The sequence below is a fragment of the Mirounga angustirostris genome, unplaced genomic scaffold, assembly GCF_029215605.1.
Source record: "Mirounga angustirostris isolate CCGP_5_RB_7025 unplaced genomic scaffold, mMirAng1.0.hap1 SCAF_11, whole genome shotgun sequence".
Classification (NCBI taxonomy): Eukaryota; Metazoa; Chordata; class Mammalia; order Carnivora; family Phocidae; genus Mirounga; species Mirounga angustirostris.
Genome location: NW_026991719.1, coordinates 110,669,311 through 110,694,038, shown reverse-complemented (window position 1 = coordinate 110,694,038; position 24,728 = coordinate 110,669,311). Strand labels below are relative to the sequence as shown.

General features: G+C 41.8%; 1 protein-coding gene across 2 annotated transcripts in view; it reads right to left on the bottom strand.

Annotated features, from left to right (window-relative positions):
* Positions 1–4,555: 4,555 nt before the first annotated feature.
* The window catches only part of LOC123849871 (P2R1A-PPP2R2A-interacting phosphatase regulator 1-like), a 60,639-nt gene continuing 40,466 nt past the window's right edge, over positions 4,556–24,728 (bottom strand). For both annotated transcript variants that reach the window (XM_064574594.1, XM_045882837.3), the window contains exon 11: positions 4,556–5,080. In XM_064574594.1, coding sequence (XP_064430664.1) covers positions 5,053–5,080 — 28 coding nt within the window. In that variant the 3' untranslated portion in view covers positions 4,556–5,052. The remainder of the gene's footprint in view (positions 5,081–24,728) is intronic.

Sequence of the window (24,728 nt, the reverse complement as noted above, 5' to 3'; positions counted from 1 at the left end):
AGAGGGAGAAGCAGGCTCCCCACTGAGCAGGGAGCCCGATGTGGGACTCGATCCCAGGACCCTGGGGTCATGACCTGAGCCGAAGGCAGATGCTTCACCGACTGAGACACCCAGGTGTCCCTTAAGAATGTTTTTCTATTTCAAGATTGCTTTGGCTATTCGGGATCTTTTGTGGTTCCATAGAAAACTTAGGATTGTTTGTTCTAGCTCTGTGAGAAAAGCTGTTGGCATTTTGATAGGGATTGCATTAAATCTGTAGGTTGCTTTGGGTGGTAGAGACATTTTAACAATATTTGTTCTTCCAGTCCATGAGCATGGAATGTCTTTCCATTTCTTTGTATCCTCTTCAATTTCTTTCATCAGTGTTTTATAGTTTTCAGAGCATAGGTCTTTCACCTCTTTGGTTAAGTTTATCCCTGGGTATTTTATTATTTTTGGTGCAATTGTAAATGGGATTGTTTTCTTAATTTCTCTTTCTGCTGCTTCATTATTAGTGTATAGAAATGCCACAGATTTCTGTACATTGGTTCTGTATCCTGTGACATTAGTGAATTCATTTATCAGTTCTAGCATTTGGTGAAGTCTCTAGGGTTTTCTATATATAGAGTATCATGTCATCTGCAAATAGTGAAAGTTTTACTTCTTCCTTACCAATTTGGATGCGTTTTATTTCTTTTTGCTGTTTGATTTCTGTAGCTGGGACTTCCAGTACTATGTTGAATAAAAGTAGTGGACATCCTTGTCTTGTTCCTGACCTTAGGGGAAAAGCTCCCACAAAAGACCCCAAATAGCCAAAGTAATCTTGAAAAAGAAAAAAACTGGAGGTATCATAATTCCAGACTTCAAGTTCTATTACAAAGCTGTAGTCATCAAAATAGTATGGTACTGACACAAAAACAGGCACATAGATCAATGGAACAGAATAGAAAACGCAGAAATAAGCCCATAATTATATGGTCACTTAATCTTCGAGAAAGGAGAGAATATGCAATGGGGAAAAGATAATCTCTTCAACAAATGGTGTTGAATACAAACTGGTGAATACAAACAGCTACATGCAAAAGAATGAAACTGGACCACTTTCTTCCACCATACACAAAAATAAACTCAAATTTGATTAAGGATCTAAATGTGAGACATGGAATCATAAAAATCCTAGAAGAGAGCACGAGCAATAATTTCTCTGACATTGGTTGTAGCAACACCCTTCTAGATATGTCTCCTGAGGCAAGGGAAACAAAAACAAAAATAAAGGATTGGGACTGCATCAAAATAAAAAGCTTCTGCTCAGCAAAGGAAACAGTCAATAAAACTAAAAGACAACCTACTGAATCAGAGAAAATATTTGCAAATGACATATCTGATAAAGGGTTAGTATCCAAAATATATAAAGAACTTATACAACTTAACACCCCAAGAAACAAATAATCCAATTAAAAAATGGGCAGAAGACATGAACAGATACTTCTCTGAAGAAGACCTACAGATGGTCAACAGACACACGAAAAGATGCTCAACATCACTCATCATCAGGGAAATGCAAATCATAACTACGAGTTATCACCTCACACAGGTCAGAATGGCTAAAATCAAAACCACAAGAAACAACAGGTGTTGGCGAGGATGTGGAGAAAAAGGAACCCTCGTGCGCTGTTGGTGGGAATACAAACTGGTGCAGCCACTCTGGAAAACAGTATGGAGGTTCCTCAAAAAATTAAAAATAGAACTACCCTATAATATAGTAGTTGCACTCCTGGGTATTTCCTCCCCAAATACAAAAACACTCATTCAAAGGGATCCGTGCACCCCTATGTTTATGGCAGCATTATTTACAATAGCTACATTATGGAAGCAGCCCAAATACCCATCAACAGACGAATGGATAAAGATGTGGTATATATATATATACAATGGAATATTCTTCAGCCATAACAAGAATGAAATCTTGCCACTTGTAACAACATGGATGGAGCCAGAGAGTGTAATGCTAAGTGAAATAAGTCAGTCAGAGAAGGACAAATACCATGGGATTTCACTCATATGTGGAATCTAAGAAACAAATGAGCAAAGGAAAAGAGAGAGAGAAGTCAAGAAACAGACTCTTAACTATAGAGAACGAACTGATGGTTACCAGCGGGGAGGTGGGTGGAGGGCTGGGTGGACTACGTGATGGAGACTAAGAGAGGACACTTATCATGATCAGCACTGAGTCATGTATAGACTTGTTGAATCACTATATTGTACACCTGAAACTCATATAACCCTGTATGGTTAACTATACTGGAATTAAAAGAAAAAAACGTAGTAAAAAATAAAAGTAATCATTTGTATTACAAAAAAAAAAATGTTTTTCTAAACATCGAAGACCATTTTAAAACAATGTATTTTTTTAAAGATTGTATTTATTTATTTGACAGAGAGAGACACAGCGAGAGAGGGAACACAAGCAGGGGGAGTGGGAGAGGGACAAGCAGGCTCCCTGCTGAGCTGGGAGCTCAATCCCAGGTCCCCGGGATCATGACCTGAGCCGAAGGCAGAAGCTTAACGACTGAGCCACCCAGGCATCTTAAACAATATTTTTAACACTGTATTTGAATGTTTTGACCACTACATTTTCCCTCTGAAACTTGCACAAAGATGCTGCTACTGTGTTTATCTAAATGACCTCCTTTGTCAGGTTAGGAGGGCAGTCGTTATTTATCCCTCTTTTGTCAATGAGGAAACTGAGGCCCGGAGGGTTGAAGTTACCTTCCTCCCGGCAGGAGGCCTCCCAGCGAGCAAGGGGCAGAGCCGTGAGCACTTCCCAACCAGGAACTGGCCCTGTGGTCTATCCAGCTACCACAGGTTGAAGAAATAGCCCAAGAGGAACCACAGAAATTACCCTCTAAAAACCAAAGCAGCTCAGCACATGTCAGGATTATTAAAGCAGTTGGAGATATGGTCTCACTTTGGAAATGACAAATCACACACGCAGGTTATTTGGCGAAGGGGCAAACACTGAGCCGTGAATAGCTGCATTCACCATGCATACTGCAGGCCACCAGCCTTGCGACGGGGACCCAGAGCAATGGCACTTGGGGTGGGGCACCCCGCTAGCTGTCGTCTCTCCTTCCCTCCCTCGCTGCTCATACTCTCCTCACCTAAGGGGAAGTGCAGAATGTTCTGGAAGGCAGGAGCCCCCCACTCAGAAAGCGGGAAGCTAAGGTACTGTTGGCCATACTTCAAGAAGGAGGAAGGTATTCATCAGCTTGCAGTGCCTCCTGGCCCCCCAATCAGGTGCCCTCCCCACCTCTACCTTTTTGAAGTCATCTCTTCTAAAGGGCACATCCTAACGGGTCTGAGTCTGGATTTGTGTATGCGCTGCTCTCTGGGGGAGGAGAACAAGGTGCTCCTTGTGAAGAGCAAGTTCAGTTTGTGCAAAGTGGAAAGATTTCAAAACAGTCCAGGGGAGAGGAGGCGGGGGATCCAAGTTAAGCCTAGCCATTGAAGCCCCATGGCTTGACTTCTGCTAGCTCCTTCTGGTCTTAGCATGATTTTGAGTCATGAGTTTCTAATGTTCCAGGCTATGGAGCGCCCTGCGAAGCTCTCTGACCCACCACAAGTGAGTCCTGGGGAGTTGGGCTCCAGGGCGGTTGGGCTCCAGTTCAGATTATCTCCCTGGGGATGACTTGTAGATATGATGGAGATAACACAGTCACCATCAGATGAGAAATAAATTCCACACATGCGCCACTTACATCTGAAAGGCCCCAACTGCTGGAGGCCAGACGATTTAACCTATCGGTAAGGAAGGGATTTCTGGAATTTTCTGTGAGCCTTCCAGGCCTCCTGCACCTCCTCCCTCTCACTAGGTCAAAGAATGGAAAAAGGAGATGCTCACTTGGGATAGAACAGCTTGTGAGGGGAAAATCAGCACATGAGTGAGGTTTTTGTAATATTTAATCTAAGGGTAAGAGTTTCGATAATTATAATTTTGTAGGAGGAAACGATGTTCTTGCTCTAAATATTTATATCACATACCTCAGGATCCTGGAGAAGGTTCTGATTTGCACGTTGTAATGGCTGGATGGATGCTTGGAAGGACTAGAGAGAGAATTTGGGCACAGGGGCCGGAGTGGGGGAGGCGCGGAACTGGGCTGGAGAAGTCACTCCTTCGAGCCTGAGACTCTGTGAAAGCTGGAGGTGCCAATTCATTTTGATAAGGGAACTGTAGTTTTTAAAGTACAAGATTATAGAGATGGGAGAACAAATTAATGGTTGCCAGAGGTTAGGGATGGTGGTGGAGGGCAGGGTGGGTGTGACTACAGAGGGATACACCAGGGAGATCTTTGTGGTGACGGAATAGTTTTTTATCTTGATTGTGGTGGTGGTCACACAAACCTATACATGTAATAAAAAATACAACTATACACACACATCGTACCTATGTCAATTTTCTGGGCTTTATATGGTACTACAATTATGTGTGATATAATCAGTGCGGGACATTGGGTGAAGGGCAACTTCCTGTGAATCTATCCTTATTTCAAAATAAAAAGTCTCAAAGATCCGAGCACAATTATGCATTTCTTTTATTTTTTATTTCTTTTTATTTTTTGAAAAGACTTTTAAAAAAATTTATTTGTCAGGGAGAGATAACAAGTAGAGAGAGTGGCAGGCAGAGGGAGAAGCAGGCTTCCCCCCACCCCACCGCCCCGAGCAAGGAGCCCGATGCAGGACTCGATCCCAGGACCCCGGGATCGTGACCTGAGCTGAAGGCAGACGCTTAACGACTGAGCCACCCAGGTGCCCCTCTGCATTTCTTTTAAGGGACCTACAAAACCTTTCATTTATCCCATTTTTCTTTTGAGAGAACCCTACCCCCACCTCCCCACCCCCAAACACCATAACTGTTGAGAATTAGAACCACAAACTTAAGAAGAAACTTTTCCTTTTCTTCACTGGGGGGAAAAGAAGAGAATGAACGTGCCCTTCTTTTATTTTACTCTACAAATCTGATGTGTCAGACGGAGGCTATTTGATTGGTAATGCCTTGAGCAGACTGGGAAGATTCTATATCTGACTAGGCCAGCTCTTCTCCCTGCCATGGAAAAAAAAAGCAGAAACACGTTAAATTCCTTTCATGCCTTCTACATGAACAGAAGCATAAGGGTAGGAAAGGAGGGAGAGGGCAGGCCAGGGGGATGTGGGGTCTTGTGGTTCTTGAAAGAGAGGCTCCTCTCAGCTCAAAGGGAGCTGTGCTTCTGGGTTGAGAAACTGCCCCAGGAGGTCAGGCACTTGGAAGATAAACGGCTCAGCTAGCCTCAGAGAGGGCCAGTTTGAGCTGAAGGGAGAAATGTGACCCAGCTTCTCCTCCCCACCTTCCCAAATACAGCAGAAAAGGAGATGGACCGAGCCTGGGCCCTTCAGTGGGAACAGGTGGTTGTAATGGGCAGGTTCTACAGGAATTTGGCGTGGGGGCACTTGCCACAGGCTGTCAGTTTCCTGACACACTCTATCTCCCAGAGGCCCCATCTTGGCCTTCTTAGATTCCACCCATCTCACTGAACCTTCTTGAGTGCATCTCATCTGGCCCATTCAACCAAATACTTGACTATAAGCTGTCTCATCTTATTCTCTTATGGTGAGTCCCAGGCCTGCTGGGTTCAAATCCTAGTTCTACCACTTACTAGCGATGTGATCTTGGGCAAGTCGTCTTAACCTCTCTGCTCCTCAGTTTGCTCATCTGTTAAATAGGGGTCATACCTGCCTTACAGGGTTTGTCCAGTGACTGGCACCTAATAGGTGCTTAGCAAGTGTCAACTTCTCTTTGCTCACTGTTTCCCATGTGGATGCCACATGGTTCACTAGACTGGAAGCTCCTTGAGAGAGCTTCCTTCTCTTCTCCCCCCCACCCACCCCAGCACCTAGCATATGGTTGGGCACACAGCACACTGTTAATGAGTCCTTGTTGGCTAGGCTGAATGGGCCTTTCCTGGGTACCTCACTGATGCTGATGGAGACCCAGAAATGGGTGTAAGGGAATATCAATATTCTCTTTCTTTTTTTTTAAAGACTCCCCGCTGAGTAGGGAGCCCAATGTGGGGCTCGATCCGAGGACCCTGGGATCATGACCTGAGCCAAAGGCAGACGCTTAACCGACTGAGCCACCCAGGTGCCCCAATATTCTGTTTCAAAGATATGAAAGTAACATGCTGAATTATTTACTTCCTTGATACACTGTTACAGTAAAACAGTCCATGTGCTAAGGCCTGCCTTTAGTGCAAATATAATTTTATAATCTATATTTTAAAATATAAAATTTAAAAAATAATTTTTAGACAGTTACATAGCTCGAGTAAAATTAAAGCCAATGCCTAAGTATCTTGACAAAATGGCATCTTGATCAGTTTATCAGAAGTGGAGCAGGCAAAGAAATCAACTAGACTGACATGTTCATTACCACAGAATTCAGAAGGTTATTAAAGATAGCAAAAGAATTTAATAGCAAATTGCTATTAAAGATAGCAAAAGAAGTGACCCTTCTATACTCCATTGTCTTGGGACCACACCTCAGTCTGCAGTCATTTGTGAGGGACAGTGGAAAGAGGAATGGATCAGAAAATGAAGACCAGAGATACCGTTTCAAATTTAGTCATTCATTCACTCATTCAGGCAACAAATATTTACTGACTGCCTGCCACGGGGCGAGGCTCTATGCTTCATAGACACGAAACTGCCCTGTGTGAAATTTACTGTCAGTCACTTCATCTCTCTGGGTCTCATGCTCCCCAGCTGTCAAATGGTAACGAATCTATTTCTATGGCAATTATGAGAATTCTAGAAAGGAGTGCAGGGGCCAGAGCCTTGCAGACTGTTATTGTTCTCTACTGTTGTCCTCTATGTAATGGTCATGTGACTAGCTTGCGCTCATTTGAAAATTATGTCCAAACTCTATTTCAAGGGGGCTGAGGATGTTCTGCCTATCTCATTTTCCTTCCTTACATGTTGGCAAGCCAACCAAGATCAGAGTGAGCAGGAGGGACAGAGAGCTCTATGATACTAGGCTGAAGCGTTATAGTGAATAGCACTCCACTTCCTGTTCTCAAATGGGTTGGATTTTCAGACATGGTCCTTGTGATGGGTTGAATCAGGTCCCCCTCCAAAAAGATATGTTGAAGCCCTAACCCTGGGTACTTGTGAATGTGACCTTATGGAAATAGGGTCTTTGCAGATGTAATCAAGATGAGGTCATTAGGGTGGGCTGTAATCCAATATGACTGATGTCCTTATAAGAAGAGGGAAATGTGAACAGACACAGACACAGAGAGAATGTCATGTGAAGACACACACAGACACAGAGGGAAGACAGCTAGAGGAAGATGGAGACCGAGACTGAAGCCATGCAGCTACAAGCCAGGAAACACCTGGGGCTACCAGAAGCTGGAAGAGGCAAGGAAGGATCCTACCCTAGAGGCTTTGGAGGGAGCATGCCCCTGCCACACCTTGATTTCAAACTCTAGCTTCTGGAACTGTGAGAGAATGAATTTCTAGTGTGTTAAGCCACCCTGTTGGTGGTAATTTGTTATGGATGCCCTAGGAAACAAATACAGTCCCCAAACAAAAATAGCTCCCCTGTGGACTTCCCTCTGCCCTCCATGTAGTCATGGTGACTTTCCTTTTCTGTCAGGAACCCACGTGAAAATGATGCCTTGATCCCAGTGCCTAAAAATGTGGGTCTCCAGAATGGCAGAAGAGGTTGGGTGGAATCCTGAGTTCTGTTTTATGTTTTTCAAATAAGTCAAAATGGAAGGCAAGATGCCCTCCCCCCACCTTTACCTTCTCTGCCCCCAAGTTTGATGGAAAGTAGTAAGAGTAGGCAGGCATGGGTCCTATAGGCATGGGGCCGACTAAGCAAGTGGCTGCTGTGGGCCCTCAGCATGGAGACCATCTTGGGAAGGCCATGGAGTTCATTTTGGGTCCTGCTAAAGGCCAGCGGGGCTTGGAGGAGAACTGACCTCATTTAAGGTTTCCAAGCCCTGCCAGCTTGTCTGCACCTAGACTTCACTCTTGCAGCCAACCAGAGGCTGCTATGCTAGCAAAGGAGGACAAATGAGCAATTCATTTAATCAATGCATAGATGTTATTTTGAAAATTACTATTTGGCAGCCACCACAGTAAGAACTGATTCAGGCAAGAGTCATCAATGGATCCTAAAGCTAGAGAGTGCAAGTTTTATGAGAAACATGTTATTTAATGTAGTCTCAAAGTATCTCCTCATGCATTAGTTATTAAGTACGAAAAGAAAAGTCGTATTATCTTTTTCTTTTTAAGAGAGGGAGGGGGGTGGAGGAGCAGAGGGAGAGAGAGAATCAAGCAGATTCCACGCCTAGCACGGAGCCCCATGCGGGGCTTGATCTCAAGACCCTGAGATCATGACCTGAGCCAAAATCAAGAGTTGGACTCTTAACCGACTGAGCCACCCAGGCGCCCCATGAAAAATCGTATCTTTATGGTGGAAAAACATGGTAGGCATTTAACCAATTAATCAAAGTTAACATCATCAACAATCATCATATGCCTTTTTATGTTTTACTCATGCCAGAAATGTATAACCTCTCAACATGAGGACACATCAGACAAACCCCAACTGGGGAACATTCTACAAAGTAACTGGCCTGTACTCTTCTAAAAGGTTGATGTCGTGAAAGACAAAGAAAGGCTGGGGGCTGCTCCAGATTGAAGGACACTTGAGAGAATCAAGAGACAGGACAACTAAATACAATGTGTGATCCTAGACTGCATCATGGACCAGAAAAAGAAATAGCTATGAAGGACATTCTTGGGACAATTAGCACAACTGGAATATGACCTGTAGATTATATAATAGTATGGTATATCAGTGTCCTATTTCTTGAATTTGCCAACTTTACTGTGTTTATCTAACAGAATGTCCTTGTTCTTAGGAAATACATATTGAAGTATTGGGGGCAAAGGAATATGATGTCTGCAACTCACTCTCAAGTGCTTCACACACAAAAATGTGTGTGTGTGTGTGTGTGTGTGGAGAGAGAGGATGGTCAATATAACAAGATGCTAACCACAGATGAATCTTGATAAAGGGCATGTGAAAGTTCTTTTTACTATTTTTGCATACGATTTTCTGGACCTTGAAAGTATTTCAAATTAAAATTGTAAACAAGGATTATTTTGAGCATTTAACCATGTGACTGATGCTGTGCTCAGTGTGAGATATTCAAGGGAGCATAAGACACGGTCTTGATCCTTAACCCGGGAGCTCATAGTCCAGGATGGACAGGACAAAAAAAGAGGCCAGCACATTTCGGTGTGATAAAGGAAGCTGCGAGAGCACAGGGAAGGTACGCTAAACCCGGGCTGCCTGGGGAAGGGGGCCGGAGGAGGCTGTTTGCCGAGGAGGTAAAGGGGAGGCTTCAAGTTGGGGGAACTCATTCAGTTTGGGGTGCTGGTGGGCTATGCAAGCAGGGCTGGCTGACAGACTGTGGGACACAGGGAAGATGCCCCGGCCTGTAGGCAGCAAGGGGAAGCCATCTGCCCCCCCGAGGACAGACAACAAGGCACGGATTAGCAGGTGTTGGGGGCCAGGCCAAAGTCACCATAGCTTCTGAGGTGGCAGGAGAAGCGCAGACATAAGCAAAACAACTTAAGGCTGAAAAGCTGAACACAAGTGTGGTTACCGATGGCACTGGATGAACCTGGCGGGGCTGTATACTGAATGTCCTGGAGACATCAGCCCCCAGAGTGGTAACTATACGTAACCTGGATAAGGGCATGGCCCCAAATTAGTTAGGATGGCTAATAATAGACTTCGGGGCAGGAAGAGAACGTCAAGTGATCATAAGAAACTAAAGAAGTGATTTTTTCTGAGAACACGATGAGCTTCACCAGCAATAAGGATAAGGTGGTACCCAATTAACACACAACAGGGTGGGGAGAGGTTGCTGTTAGCAGGAAAAGTCCTGAGAATAGTACCGGGTCCTAGAATAAAGGGAATCAGGAGGCAGTACCGCTGTTTCAGAGGGTGATGGGGGATCGGGAATTTCCGCTCAATTACAGGATACAAGAGCTGGGATGGGAAAGAACCTGAATATTCCTAGCAAGAGCCTGGTGGCAGCTCATTTGCTTTCCTTCCTTTGAAAACTTTTCTATTATGGAAATTTTACAAAAATAATGAGGACACCATTAGCTTAAACTGCAAGAAATGGCTGCGACGTGACCATTTTTGCCTTACTAAAGTGGCGAATTCATGAAAACGGACCCCCATATACCTGTCACCCAGGCTCAGTAATTATTTTAGACACACGGTCAGTTTCATCGTGGCCAAATTCCCACCTGTTACCCTGCCAAACTGGTTCGGAGCAAACTCTCCGGTGGGAGTTCTTGTTGTGCTTTTATCTGAATGATTTACTATCTAGAAAAGAGCTCCAAATTATACATAGATATATGTATATCTATATATAATATTTTTAGTTAATTACTTTATTCCCTCAGTAAGTAATATATTTACATGGCTCAAAATTCAAAAGGCACATCACTTTGTATACCTTGAATATATACAATTTTTACTTGTCAATTATACTTCCATAAAGCAAAAAAAAAAAAGAAAAAAAGAAAAGAAAAAGAAAAAAGCTACAAAACAAAAGGACAAGTGAAAAGTTGCTTTCCAAACAAATCAAGTCACCCAGCCGACAGCTCTCCCTCCTCAGACACAACCTATATGAACCGTTTTTTGTGTCCTTCTGGAGGTGTTTTATAAAGCATGCATTAGCAAAGAGACTGCGAACTGTTCCCACTGATCTCTGTACCTTGCTTCCAACACTTAATAAGAGAAACGTCCTCCTTTTTTTCAGCTGCCTAGCCTTCCATTTTATGAGCCAATTTGTCTAACGAGTGCGCTATGGCTGGACTTTTAGGCTGCTTCCAACCTGTGGCCATGACAGACAAACGCTGCAATGACTGCTTTTACAAATTCATCTCGCACAAAAGCAAGTATATGTGGATGAGAAACTCCTCAAAGCCGAACTGCTGGATGAGAGGGAAGTTGCATTTGCAGTTTTGATGGGTACTGCCAAGCTGTCCTCTGTCAGCTAGGCGGTATTTTAATGCTCTCTTCACCCTTTTATCCGCACGCTTTCGCGCTGCCACCCAGGGCTCCATACGAGAGGCTTCAACATCTCAGACTCAGAAACAGTCCCCTGACCTCAACTTCCTACTGGTCTCCCTCTACCGTCTCAGGCCCCCGCGGCCACCAGCCTGTCCTTCCTCCCTTCTCCTTTCCCAGATGCCGTCAGTAGCCTGTTGGCACCCTTCCCTCTTCCAAGTTGGGCCCGTGACCAGCCATTTAGCCATGCTAGCACTGACCCCCGGCCTCACTCTCCCAGTGACCTTCAGCAGCACCTGCTCTGCCGATCCCCAGCCCTATGAAAACCCCACCATCCACTCTCTCCACGCCCCACTCCCAGGCTGCTGGCTATTGCTGGAGAAGGTCATGAAGTTGGCTCCGTTACAAAGCCCGGCCAGCCAGCCTCAGCGGGGCCCCCGGGGCTGCGAGGCAGTCCTTTTATATATCTGGATCAAATGGCTCTCAGTGATTGTTCCAAATCCTCTCCCTCTCCTCAGATCCCCTACCCAGCCCCCTCCGCCTGACCCCTCAGTAGGGGGCCAGCTTGGGATTTCAGATCATTGGGCAGGAACTCTCTCACTTCTCCCTCTTTTCCTTGCCCTCCCCCATTTCTCTGCCTCCCCCCCCACCCCAACCAGCCTCATGGGGACGAGGGACTTCCTCCTCAAGGTTGCCTCTCCCACCCGTGCTCTCTCCTGCACTTGGTCCCAGGAGCCATCCTCTTTTCCTTTGGGCAAGCTCTCCCTCCCCGCTGGTGTTTCTCCTCTCAGTCTAGAAACACTTCCCACAAATCTGTGTCACTGCTGCACCCTACCACCAAACTTTTAATATCTAGTCATCTTTAAAATTACACAAGTAATTCATGCCTCCCCTGGCGGCACATCCTCCTTCCGAGTCAGCCCCCAAATTTAACAGAAAAATCAGAAAACTATAAGCAAAAAGAAGAAAAGAGAAACCACCCACAGTCACATCAGCCTACTGTTAATATTCTGATACATTTCTTTCCAAGTTTTTTATGTGCACATCTATACATTTATATATCTATATGTATTTTTTTAAAGATTATATTTATTTGTCAGAGAGAGAGAGAGAAGAGAGAGCAAGAGGAGGGGGTGGGGCAGGCAGAGGGAGAAGCAGACTCCTCGCTGAGCAAGGAGCCCGATGCGGGGCTCGATCCCAGGACCCTGGGATCACGACCTGAGCCGAAGGCAGCCGCTTCACCGACTGAGCCACCCAGGCGTCCCCTATATGTATTTTTTCTTACAAAAGTGGATCATAGTGTACATATTGTTTTGTCATAATATATTTCAGACATCTCAGCTTTGCTACTTGTTAGTTGTCTGACCCTGGATAAGTAAATTCACTTCCCTGAATCCATTTCCTCCTGTGTAAAATGAGGACTATTATAGTAATTACCTCACAGGGCTGTTACGAGGATTAAATGAGATAAAAATATATAAAAACACTTAACACAGTGCCTGAATTAATGCTAGCTCTTATGATCTTCCCATGTCAATCAGTATAGCTCCACATAATAATTTACTGAGTTCTGTCACTGCTGTGTCTAATAGGAGTGACAAAAGCACTGCAGTGAGTCACCAACACACATTGATTTGGTATGTGAGCAAGTATATCGTGGGATACACTCCGGAAAGCAGAATTGCTCATTCAAAGGCTAGGCGCATTTGTAATTTTGCTTACAAATCCTCTCCCTCTCCTCAGATCCCCTACCCAGCCAAATTGTCCTGCATCAAGTGGGAGTTACTGTGATTTCTCCAATTTAACTCTGATTGATGGATATTGAGGCTGTTTCTGATTGATGGATATTGAGGCTGAGTCAAACAAAAATGTTGACTGCGGTGACCATTTTTATAACCAAATCTTTGCAGAGATCCATGATTATTTATTCAAGGCGGAGGAAAGAGTGTAAGTAAATGCACAGAGATGGGGGGGGCAAATGGTGTGCCCAGGACATCGCTGGCATCAGGGACACACACAGAGAGAGAATGACAAGAGGTGAGGCTGGAAAACAGAGCGGGACCAGATTATAACGGATGGCCAAGGCCATGGTCATTCATTCAGTCAGTCATCAAGTATTTAGTGACCATCTCCAATAGGCCATACGCTGTTTTAGGCACTGTGTTCACTTAATGTATTATAATATAGCAATTCTACTAGGTATTTACTCAAGAGGAATTAAAATATACATCCACACAAAAGTTAAAACACAATTATCCATAGCAGCTTTCTTCATAATGGCTCCCAATTGGAAACAACCCAAACATGCATCAAAAGGTGAGCGGACAAATTGTGCCTTATGCATACAATGAAATAGGACTACTGATACAGGAGCAGCATGGATGGTCTAAGGACATTCTAAGCAAAACCAGCCGGACACAAAAGAGTACATACTACATGATTATATATGTACATGAAATTTTATAAAAGAGAATCTAATCTATAGTGATAAAGAAAAGGAGATCAGTGAGGACCTGAAGCCAGCAGTGGGGGTGGGCAGTAACTACAAAGGGGCATTTTCCGTGGCAATGGAAGTGGTCTATACCTTGATTGCAAGCTTAAAATGGGTGCCATCTGTGATAAGTACGTAAATTATATCTCAATAAAGTTGATTTTAAGAATTAGTGTAAATGGAAAACTCTTCAAAAGTTGAAGACTCTAAAAAATATTTTTATGATTTTTAATTTATTTTTTATGTTTTTTTACGTAATCTCTATGCCCAATGTGGGGATCAAACTCACACCACCAAGATCAAGAGGCACATCTCTACTGAACTGAGCCAGCCAGGTACCCCCAAAAGTTGAAGATTTAAAGTTACTTCTGCTTAGGGGCGACTCGGTGGCTCAGTCGTTAAGCGTCTGCCTTCGGCTCAGGGTCCTGGGATCGAGCCCCGCATCGGGCTCCCTGCTCGGTGGGAAGCCTGCTTCTCCCTCTCCCACTCCCCCTGCTTGTGTTCCCTCTCTCGCTGTGTCTCTCTGTCAAATAAATAAATAAAATCTTAAAAAAAAAAGTTACTTCTGCTTAGCAAGTATATGTATTCAACATCCCGTGTAAATGATGCACCAAGGTGCAGTCCCTACAAAGGGGAAACTAAAAAACGAAGCACACAGAATGAGGTGGCCATAGTGGGGTGATGGCGGAAGCCTTGTGGACACAGAGATGCAGATCTTTGTGAAGACTCTGATGGGCAAGACGATCACCCTTGAGGTCGAGCCCCGTGACATTGTTAAAAATGTCAAAGCCAAAATCCAAGACAAGGAGGGCATCCCGCCTGACCAGCAGTGTCTGATTTCTGCAGGCCAACAGCTGAGGATGGCCACGCTCCCTCAGGCTATAATATCCAGAAAGAGTCCACCCTGCACTTGGTACTTCGCCTGTGGGGTGGCACCATAGGGCTTTCCCTCCACTGGCTGGCTCAGAAATACAACCGTGACAAGGTGATCTGCCGGAAGTGTTATTCTCATCTGCACCCCAGTGCTGTCACCTGCTGCCAAGAAAAAGTGAGGCTGCATCAACAAGCTGTGTCGCATGAAGGTCAAATGAGGCCCCTCCACTGGCTTACTTTGCCTGCAGGGCAGCCTCTTGCCCAAGCCTCAAGGCCCTGTGGCCTCGACAAAGCTTGCCTTCCACTGACTGGAGCAGTGAAAAAAAAAACCACCAAAAAAGCCAACCAACAAAACGACTGAGCACACAGGCACAGATGCATGGTGGAAGGCATTGGGCTGATGCTATTTGGAGCTGGTATATACAGTTTACTAGGATCTTTTAAATAGTGCCTACCAGGTGGGAGGCATGGCAAAAGGGATAAAAGGCAAAGGAGTCATTAGGCTGGAAAGAAGACCAATGTATAAACTAGGTTGGTCAGGGGAACTGGGATCAGATTAAGGACAAGAAATGATATTCTAGGGCGCCTGGGTGGCTCAGTTGGTTAAGTGACTGCCTTCGGCTCAGGTCATGATCCTGGAGTCCCGGGATCGAGTCCCGCATCGGGCTCCCTGCTCGGCAGGGAGCCTGCTTCTGCCTCTGACCCTCCCCCCTCTCATGTGCTCTCTGTCTCTCATTCTCTCTCTCTCAAAAAATAAATAAATAAAATCTTAAAAAAAAAAAAAGTTTAAAAAATAAATGATATTCTACATCACCATGAACCCCGGCATGCCACTGTCGTCTTGTTAGGTGCCTCTTGAGAGAGAGGCCAGTCACTCTGGATGCAGCTGGACCTTGTCCAAAAACTGGGACCAATGATTGGGAAAAAGAGTAGAAAATGGTATAGGACAAGAGGTTCTTCACATTCCTTGGCCAGACTGCAGGGACTTTCTTGCCCTCCCCATCAGTATGAAATCTCTTCTCATGCTCCTTTTAGTGCTTGATAAAAAGTTCTACTAAACTTTTTAATAAATGCAGAAGACTGGATAAGGAACTGATCTGGAATATTTTATTCATCCATATAGCTTAGAAATTAAAAGATGGGAAAATAGCTAATTGAGTATCTCTCATATATAATCTTATGATAGGATTTCAAGGACAGTCACACTGAACTGGGAAGTATTCCGAAATTACTTTTTTAATTAGAGAAATTGAATATCAGGTTTTTTTTTAAAGATTTTTAAATTTTATTTGAGAGAGAGAGAGAGAAACAGCACGAGAGAGGGGAGGGTCAGAGAGAGAAGCAGGCTCCCCGCCCAGCCGGGAGCCCGGTGTGGGACTCAATCCCAGGACTCCGGGATCATGACCTGAGCCAAAGGCAGTCGCCTAACCAACTGAGCCACCCAGGCGCCCCTGAATATCACAGTTTTTAAGGAACTGATAATGAGATGGGAAAAGAAACGTGTAGAGTGTTGTGGTCATTTCTGGGTACCACACTTGAAGGATATTGACAAACTGGAAAACATTCAGAGGCCAATGGCTAGGATGGTAACAAGGTCTAGAAACCATCTCATAAAGACTAGAATGGAAACCTAGAGGAGAAAGATGGTCGCTCTTGCCAAATATCTGGTGATAGACACTTGGGTTGTTGCCACCTTTTGGCTATTGTGAATAATGCTGCAAGGAACATTAGCATACAAGTATCTGTTTGAGTCCTGGTTTTCAAGCAGTGGAATTCATGGATCATATAATAATTCTATGTTTAATATTTTGAGGAACTGCCAAAATGTTTTCCACAGTCACCACATTATTTTACATTCTAACCAGCAATGTACAAGGGTCCTATTTCTCCATATCCTCACCAATCCTTGTTACTAGGAGCTGGATTTTGTTTATTTTGTTGTATTCCCTATGACAAATTAGGACCAAATGATGGAAGGTAGATTTCAGTTCATTATCAGGAAGCATTTTTGAATGAGTAGAACTTTCTAATAGTTGAAAGGCCCTTTGACTCTCCTTCAGTGAAAGTTCAAATAGAAGTAAGTGAATAGTCCAATAAGTGGTAAGGGAATCCTGATCCTCTCATCCCCTCCCTCATATAATTAATAACTGCAGATAGGTTTCTAAAATATATTTAACTTCTATTATTTCTCAATTATACAAGTAACCAGTATTCCATGTGGAAAAATATGAAAATATAGACAAGTAAAGAGAAAAACAAATGAAAACAGAATCATCCATCTTCCCACCACCCAGAGACTTAAGCATTTTGGCATACAGCCTTACAAACTTTTTTTCTGTTATATATCCATATAAAATATATACGTATACTTTTTTAAAACAAAATGAAATCCCATTAATCACGCTGCTTTTTTACTTTACAATATAGTATAAACATCCTTCCATGTCAAGTGATATATGACCATGTCATCATTCTTAATGGGTGCACAGATTTCCATGGAATGAAGGTACTGTAATTTGTTTAACCCAATGTTTTCCAAAGGGTCTACATAACATAAATCTCACAAGATGACCCTCAAAAACAAGAACTTAAACAGTTTAAAAATGCTTCATACTGTATCTCTTTCGTTAGGCTTTCACGATGGTAAAGAAATGATTTTAAATGATTTTCCTAAACTTACTTGACCATAGACTCCCCATGGCCTTCCCCTTCTTTCATTCTTCAGGACACTTATTTATTCACATTTTATAAAACACCCTGAGAAATGATGGCTTAACTGATCCGTTAGTGTTAAATTCTAGGGTTTTTGTTTTTTACATAGAACTTGCCATTTTAACCACTTTTAAGTATGCGATTCTGTGGCATTGATTATATTAACGATGTGCAACCATTCCCACTATCTAGTTCCAAAACTTTTTCATCATCCCAAGCAGAAACTTAATATGCATTAAGAATAACTCTCCATTCCCCCTCCCACCAGCTCCTGATAACCTGTAATCTACTTTCTATCTCTATGAATTTGTCTATTTTAAATCTCTCATGTAAGCAGAGTCATGCAATATTTGTCCTTTTGCGTCTGGCTTATTTCACTTAGCATAATGTTTTCAAATTTCATCCATGTGATAGTATGTACCAGAATGTCATTTCTTTTTATAGCTCAACGACATCCCATTGTACGTATCAAACACATTTTCATCCATTCATCTGGTGATGGACGCTTGGGTTGTTGCCACCTTTTGGCTTTGGTGAATAATGCCACAAGGAATATTAGCATACAAGTATCTGTCTGAGGGCTAGTTTTCAAGGAGTGGAATTGCTGGATCTTATGACAACTCTATGTTATCATAGAGTTTAATATTTTGTGGACGTTTAATATGTTTTATATGTTTAATGTTTAACATTTTGAGGAACTGCCAAAAGGTTTTCCACAGTCACTGCATTATTTTACATTCCAAACAGCAACGTACAAGAGTCCTCTATTTCTCCACATCTGCACCAATACTTGTTACTATCTTTTTGATTCTAGCCAACCTAGTGGGTATGAAGTGATCTCTCTCTCTGTGGTTTTGATTTGCATTTCCGTAATGACTAAAGGTGTGGAACATCTTTTCATGTGCTTATTGGCCATATGTATATCTTCTTTGGAGACATGTCTATTCATAAAGTCATTTGCCCATATTTTAGTTGGGTTGTCTTTTTGTGGCTGAGTTATAAGACTTCTTTACATATTCTAGATTAAACTCATCAGATATGATTTACAAATATTTTTTGTCACTCTACAGGTTATCTTTTTCACTGTCTTGTTAATGTCCTTTCATGCACAAAAGTTCTTAATTTTGATAAAGTTCCACTTATCTGTTTTCTTCTTTTGTTGCTCATGTTTTTAGTGATATATCTAAGAATCCATTGCCAAATCCAAGGCCATAAAGATTTATCCCTGTTCTTTCCCTAAGAATTTAATGGTTTTAGCTCTTAATATTTAGGTCATTGATCTATTTTGAGTTAATTTTTGCATACACTGTGAGGTAAGAGTCCAACCTCATTATCTGGCATGTGGATATTCAGTTGCTCCAGCACCATCTGTTGAAAACATTACATTTTTCACAACTACAAATAACATTACAGTAAACATCCTTTTCAATCTGTCCCATATTTTTCCCTAAGAAAAATTTCTAGAAGAATTGCTGTATCGAAAGATGTGCACATTTTGAAGGCTTGTAATACGTACTACCAAACTTCCTCCAGAAAGGACATTAAGAACCCACCACAGGGAATTCAAACACCAGTTTCACCAAACTCTCAACAGCCATGTATACTACAATCAAATTTTAAATCTCTGCTAATCAATGTGGCATGGGAATGTATTCCAGTTAAAGTTTAAGAGAGCTTTAGCTGAACTTGCCTTGATAGCCCCAACATGCTAGCCTTTCTTTTCTTTTTTTTTTTTTAAAGATTTTATTTGACAGAGAGAGAGAGCACAAGCAGGGAGAGGGGCAGGCAGAGGGAGAGGGAGAAGCAGGCTCCCCACTGAGCAAGGGAAGCCCGATTTGGGACTCCATCCCAGGAGCCCAGAATCATGACCTGAGCCGAAGGTAGTTGCTTAACCAACTGAGCCACCCAGGCGCCCAGCACCTTCCTTTCCAAAGGCTTCACACTTATGAAAAGATTATCTAAGAATAGGACTCAATGTAAACCACTGCAGAGTTTAATATAAGTCTAGTTAAGCAAGCAAACTAACTCCCCCCCATAAGAGTGGGGCTAGAAACGGAAACTATAATTAGGTTCCTCCAAGGGATAATGCAGTTTCAAAATATTTCCTTCCTCAGCACAAAGTCACAAACCAGCTGTTTGTGACTTTCAAGTGTGTCCTTTTTTGTGTTCAGTGGAGAGTTACCAAGCACAAGAGCCAGGCCATGAAATCAACTAAACTGAAGTTAGAGGGTTTTTCTTAGAGCCATATAATGATTGTCAAGGAAAAAGAAAAACTACTCTGCTGGTAGTCTGCGTTTTAGTACTAGTTAAGCACTTCCGAATGTGAATTGTGCATGAGTTTTTGTAGTTGATGTAGCTTTTTTGCCCTCTTTTGCTTCTCTGAAGCAAACATACCAAGTGTATCTTTATTTTGTTTTGTCTCAAGCTGTAGTTACTAGAAAGAAAATTTTATGGTGAGTGCTTTGTCAGTGGGAACTTGTTATTAATATGGAAATCCTGAGAGGATCATTTATCCACACAAAACAAGAAACCAGGGGGAAATTAGCTTTCTACATTTCATCATAAAGCATGCATAATTCATAGAAGAGAGGAAACTATTGATGAGGCTGAACAAAATGAGTTTCTTGTTGCCAGAAAGAATAAAAATACTAGGCATAAAGCTCTCTAATTTCCTAAATATTTTCTTAAAGCCTTCTGAAGCTTAATGCCATCGTGACTTTCACTGTTACAGGAGCAAAGATGAAGGCAGATGCTTTTACAGAATCAATAAAATTTTAAGAGGCAGAAAGGATCTTATAAATACCTAGTTCAACTCTATTTTACATATTGGAAATCTGAAGCCCAGATTGGTGAAGTGACCTGTTGGAAGTCATAGAGAGCGAGTGACAGAGCTGGAGCCCTAAGGCAGGTCTCCTGACTCCTGCACACATAATGCAGTCTGGGCATTCCCGTAAAAGGCTGATATAAGAAGTTATGTTACCAGTTTGCTGTCACTGATGCCCCAGAGCTCTCCAATCATATTCATATATATATATCTTACTGGTCAATTTACAGGATTCAATTAATAACTGCATTAATTTAATGCGTTTCTTCTGAGAAGCCATGGTCATTAAGTCTCCCACTATTAAGAAAGTTGAGCAAGTTTCCAAGATTCCAGTATGACAGATGACGCTCTCCACCCATACATTATAGACATTTATAAAAAGCTATCTCATTTACTCTTGGGTTAAGAACCACATTGGAAGAAATCTGAGATATCATGGAACTTAAGGGAAACAAAGCTACATTTTTGCCGCAGTACTTACTGTTCTTTGGCCTTTTCTAAATGCATAGTTTCAACTATCTGACAGTGAAGTCTACCTATATGATAGATTTTTCAAGCTCAACTTTTAAAGATCTAAAATATTTAAAAACACTTGAGAAATTGTAATTAGTTTTCTCCATAGATATCCAAAGTATCATACATGCATTTTCATCATGGATATTTATATATAGTTGCTTCTAGGTGAATTTTAAAAATTCATTTAGGAGATGAGATTAAATATGTCCTGTAGTGGGAGTAGTAACAATTCAAGGAGCAGGGACAAAGATTAATGCAGAATTAGAATCTTAACTCATCTGCTTTTAATAGCTCATTTGATTTGCCTCAGTTCTAAAGAGCCAATGAAACAGGCCACCTAGATACAAGTTCTCACCCCATCCCCTCTTTTAATGTAAGAGCTTTCTGATAGTGAGAGTTGTCCAACAGCAGAATGAACTGTTGTGTGACAAAAGTCAGTTCATTACTACAAGATTTCAAACTAAGGCTAAAAGATCATTTGCCTGGAATTCTTAAAAGGATTTCTGCATTGAAAGGTAGACTCTCTGAAACAAATAATACATTATATGTTTAAAAAAAAAAAGAAGATAGTAGGAAGGGAAAAATGAAGGGGGGGAATTGAAGGGGGAGATGAACCATGAGAGACTATGGACTCTGAGAAACAAACTGAGGGTTTTGCGGGGAAGGGGGTGGGGGGATTGGTTAAGCCCGGTGATGTGTATTAAGGAGGGCACATACTGAATGGAGCACTGGGTGTTATACGCAAACAATGAATCATGGATCACTACATCAAAAACTAATGATGCAATGTATGGTGACTAACATAATAAAATAAAATTTAAAAAAATTTTTAAAAAAGAAAGGTAGACTAGAAGTCTTCTAAAAATCCTATCATTCCAACATTGTCTTCCTCTCCTACTTTCATAGTTCAGAGGTACTTTCATATGCGTATCTGTAGTCATCTTAGACTGCTGCTATCAGTATTATTTTTGTACTTATCCTGCTTGAAGAGAGGGATGGTATTTCACTCATCTTCCTATATCCTACAATTTTAAGTATAGTTTCCTGGACAGAGAAAGTATTCATTAGATACTTAATTGAATATACTTGAAATTACAAGCTTGATTGGTTGATTTAGTCATTATAAATCTTCAGAACCATATTTTTTTTTTCCCTGACCTGAGAATCTTACTTATTACTGCAGTGAGTCTTCATGTTAGGATGAATCTGGAGTGCTGCTCTTTTTTTTTTTTCAAAGATTTTATTTCTTTGTCAGAGAGAGAGTAAGAGAGAGAGAGAGAGATAGCACAAGCAGCAGGAGTGGCAGGCAGAGGGAGAAGCAGACCCCCTACTGAGCAGGGAGTCTGAGGTGGGGCTCGATCCCAGGACCCTGGGATCATAACCTGAGCTGAAGACAGACACTGAACTGAATGAGCTACCCAGGTGTCCCATGGAGTGCTGCTCTTTTATAACATTATAAGTAAAATAGGAATATTTGATTGAACACGAATACATATTAAGGCTTAAAAATGATGCTTTGAAAATATTTTAAAACCATACTTCCACTTTCATTTATCCTTTTATTGACAATGTGAAAACTAGTATATCTGTACATAAGCATACATATATATATATAAATAAGCATATATGTATAATATATAAGGAAATATACCAATGTTATGTTCAATACGGTCACCTCTTGTTTAAAATGGGTTATAAGATAGATGATTTAAAAAACTAACTTAAGAAAAATGAAACAAGCAAAATAAAAATCCCAGAAGTATTCTGTTGTGGATTAAATTGTGTACCTCAAAAGGTAATGTTGAAGTCCTAAAGCCTGGTATCTGCAAATGTGACCTTAGATGGAAATGGGGTCTTTGCAGATGTAGTCAAGCTAAGATGAAGTCATACCGGATTAGCTTGGGCCCTAAATCCAGTGACTAGTGTCTTTATAATAACCACATGAAAACACAGGAACACAGGGAGAAGTCCATACGATGAGAGAGACAGAGACTGGAGTGATATGTCTGCAAGGTAAGGATTTCCGGCATCTACCAGAAGCTAGAGAGAGACATTAACAAATTCTCCCTCAGAGCCTCCAGAAGGAACCAACTCTGATGACACCTTGATCTTGGACTTTTAGCCCCCAGAACTGTGAGATAATCTATTTTGTTTAGGCTACCCAGTTTGTGGTACTTTGTTATGGCAGCCCTAGGAAACTAATACGTGTCTTTTACTATGAAAACTGACATGACAATTCCTTGGCATGTTTAGGATGACAAAATATAGTCTTACCATAACTGAAAATAATCAGCCACTCTCATTGTAGTTTTGATTTGTATTTCCCTGCCCAGCAATTGCACTACTAGGTATTTACCCAAAGGATACAAAAATACTGATTTGAAGGGACACATGCATCCCGATGTTTATAGCAGCATTATCAACAATAGCCAAACTATAGGAAGAGCTGGACGGATAAAGAAGATGTAGTGTGTGTGTGTGTGTGCGTGTGTGTGCATGTGTGTGTATTATATATATATATATAATGGAATATTACTCAGCCATTTGCAATGACATGGATGGAGCTTGAGTATATTATGCTAAGTGAAATAAGTTAATCACAGAAAGACAAACACCATATGATTTCACTCATATGTAGAATTTAAGAAACAAAACAGATGAACATTAAGGGAAAGAGAGAGAGAGAAAGAGAGACAAACCCATAAAACAGACTCTTAACTATAGAGAACAAACTGAGGATTGATGGAGGGGAGGTGGGTGGGGGATGGGCTAAATGGATGATGGGCATTAAGGAGGGCAGGTGTTGTGATGAGCACTGGGTGTTATATATAAGTGATGAATCACTAAATTCTACTCCTGAAATTAATATTACACTGTATGTTACTAGAATTTAAATAAAAACTTGAAACAACAACAACAAAAAAGAAAAAATCAACCACAAAAAATATCATGTAAAAGTTAGAACTACTATGGTCTGAAAACCACTTAAGAAATGAAAAATCATATAAGAAACAGATCTTCCCAATACAAAAGCTCAAAAGGCAATAGACCGGAAAACCAACTACGAAGTCCTTGATTCTGAGCATATTATAGTAAGTGTGGCATCCTGGAGTACAACTAAAACAATAAAAACTAATTGAATAGAATGAAAGGAATTGTCTGAGTTGAAAGAGGTGTGTTCAGATTGTCAGTATTACCAAGATTTATTGATTAAAAGCTCTTTATGGGACGCCTGGGTGGCTCAGTCAGTTAAGTGTCTGCCTTCGGCTCAGGTCATGATCCCAGGGTCCTGGGATCAAGTCCCACATCGGGCTCCTTGCTCAGCGGGGAGTCTGCTTCTCCCTCTGCCTGCCGCTCCCCCTGCTTGTACTCTCTCTCTCTATGACAAATAACTAAGTAAAACCTTTAAAAAATAAATAAATAAAAAAAATAAAAGCTCTTTATACAACTGAGTAGTAGTCCTACTCCCACTGTTCACTTTCTCCAACCTTGGTCTTTGTACCTGAATATTTCGCAAACCTTTTTTTTTCTCTTTTGCTCAAGTGTCAGTAATACGTGAGGACACTGTTTGTCAATGATGTACAATTTCAGCAAGAACATCACTGCAGTCACACCTCAGCCCATGAGGGCCCCCGTATATGTTCACAATTGGTCCACTAAGGGTCTGGCAAGTATAGGAGCTGAGTTACAAAGGCAATATTGATAGTTCACTTGTCCTTGACCAATTTGTAGAATCCTGTCCCAGTTTCCAGGGACTATCATGATCCCAGTCATCTCATAAATATTCATTTATTCATAGGTGAACAAAATCTTCTCCCACATATCTAGCCATGCTAATCAATTTCATTGCAGCCACTGTCAAACAATTCTTTTTTTTTTTTTTAAGATCTTATTTACTTATTTGAGAGAGAGGGAGCTTCATTCACCAGGAGCAGGGAGCCTGACATGGGGCTTGATCCTAGGACCCTGGGATCATGACCTGAGCCGAAGGCAGACGCTTAACCGACTGAGCCACCCAGGTGCCCCTGGCAAACAATTCTTGATGTAACAGTCTTTTTCCCATGTGGGGCATACCTATATCTGATTTTCGTCATTCTGATTATTTCTAATGACAAGGAAAAACTTTTTATGAATATTTTAGATAACCATTCCTATTTCATTAGCTGAGGAAATTTAAACCAATTCTGAACTTC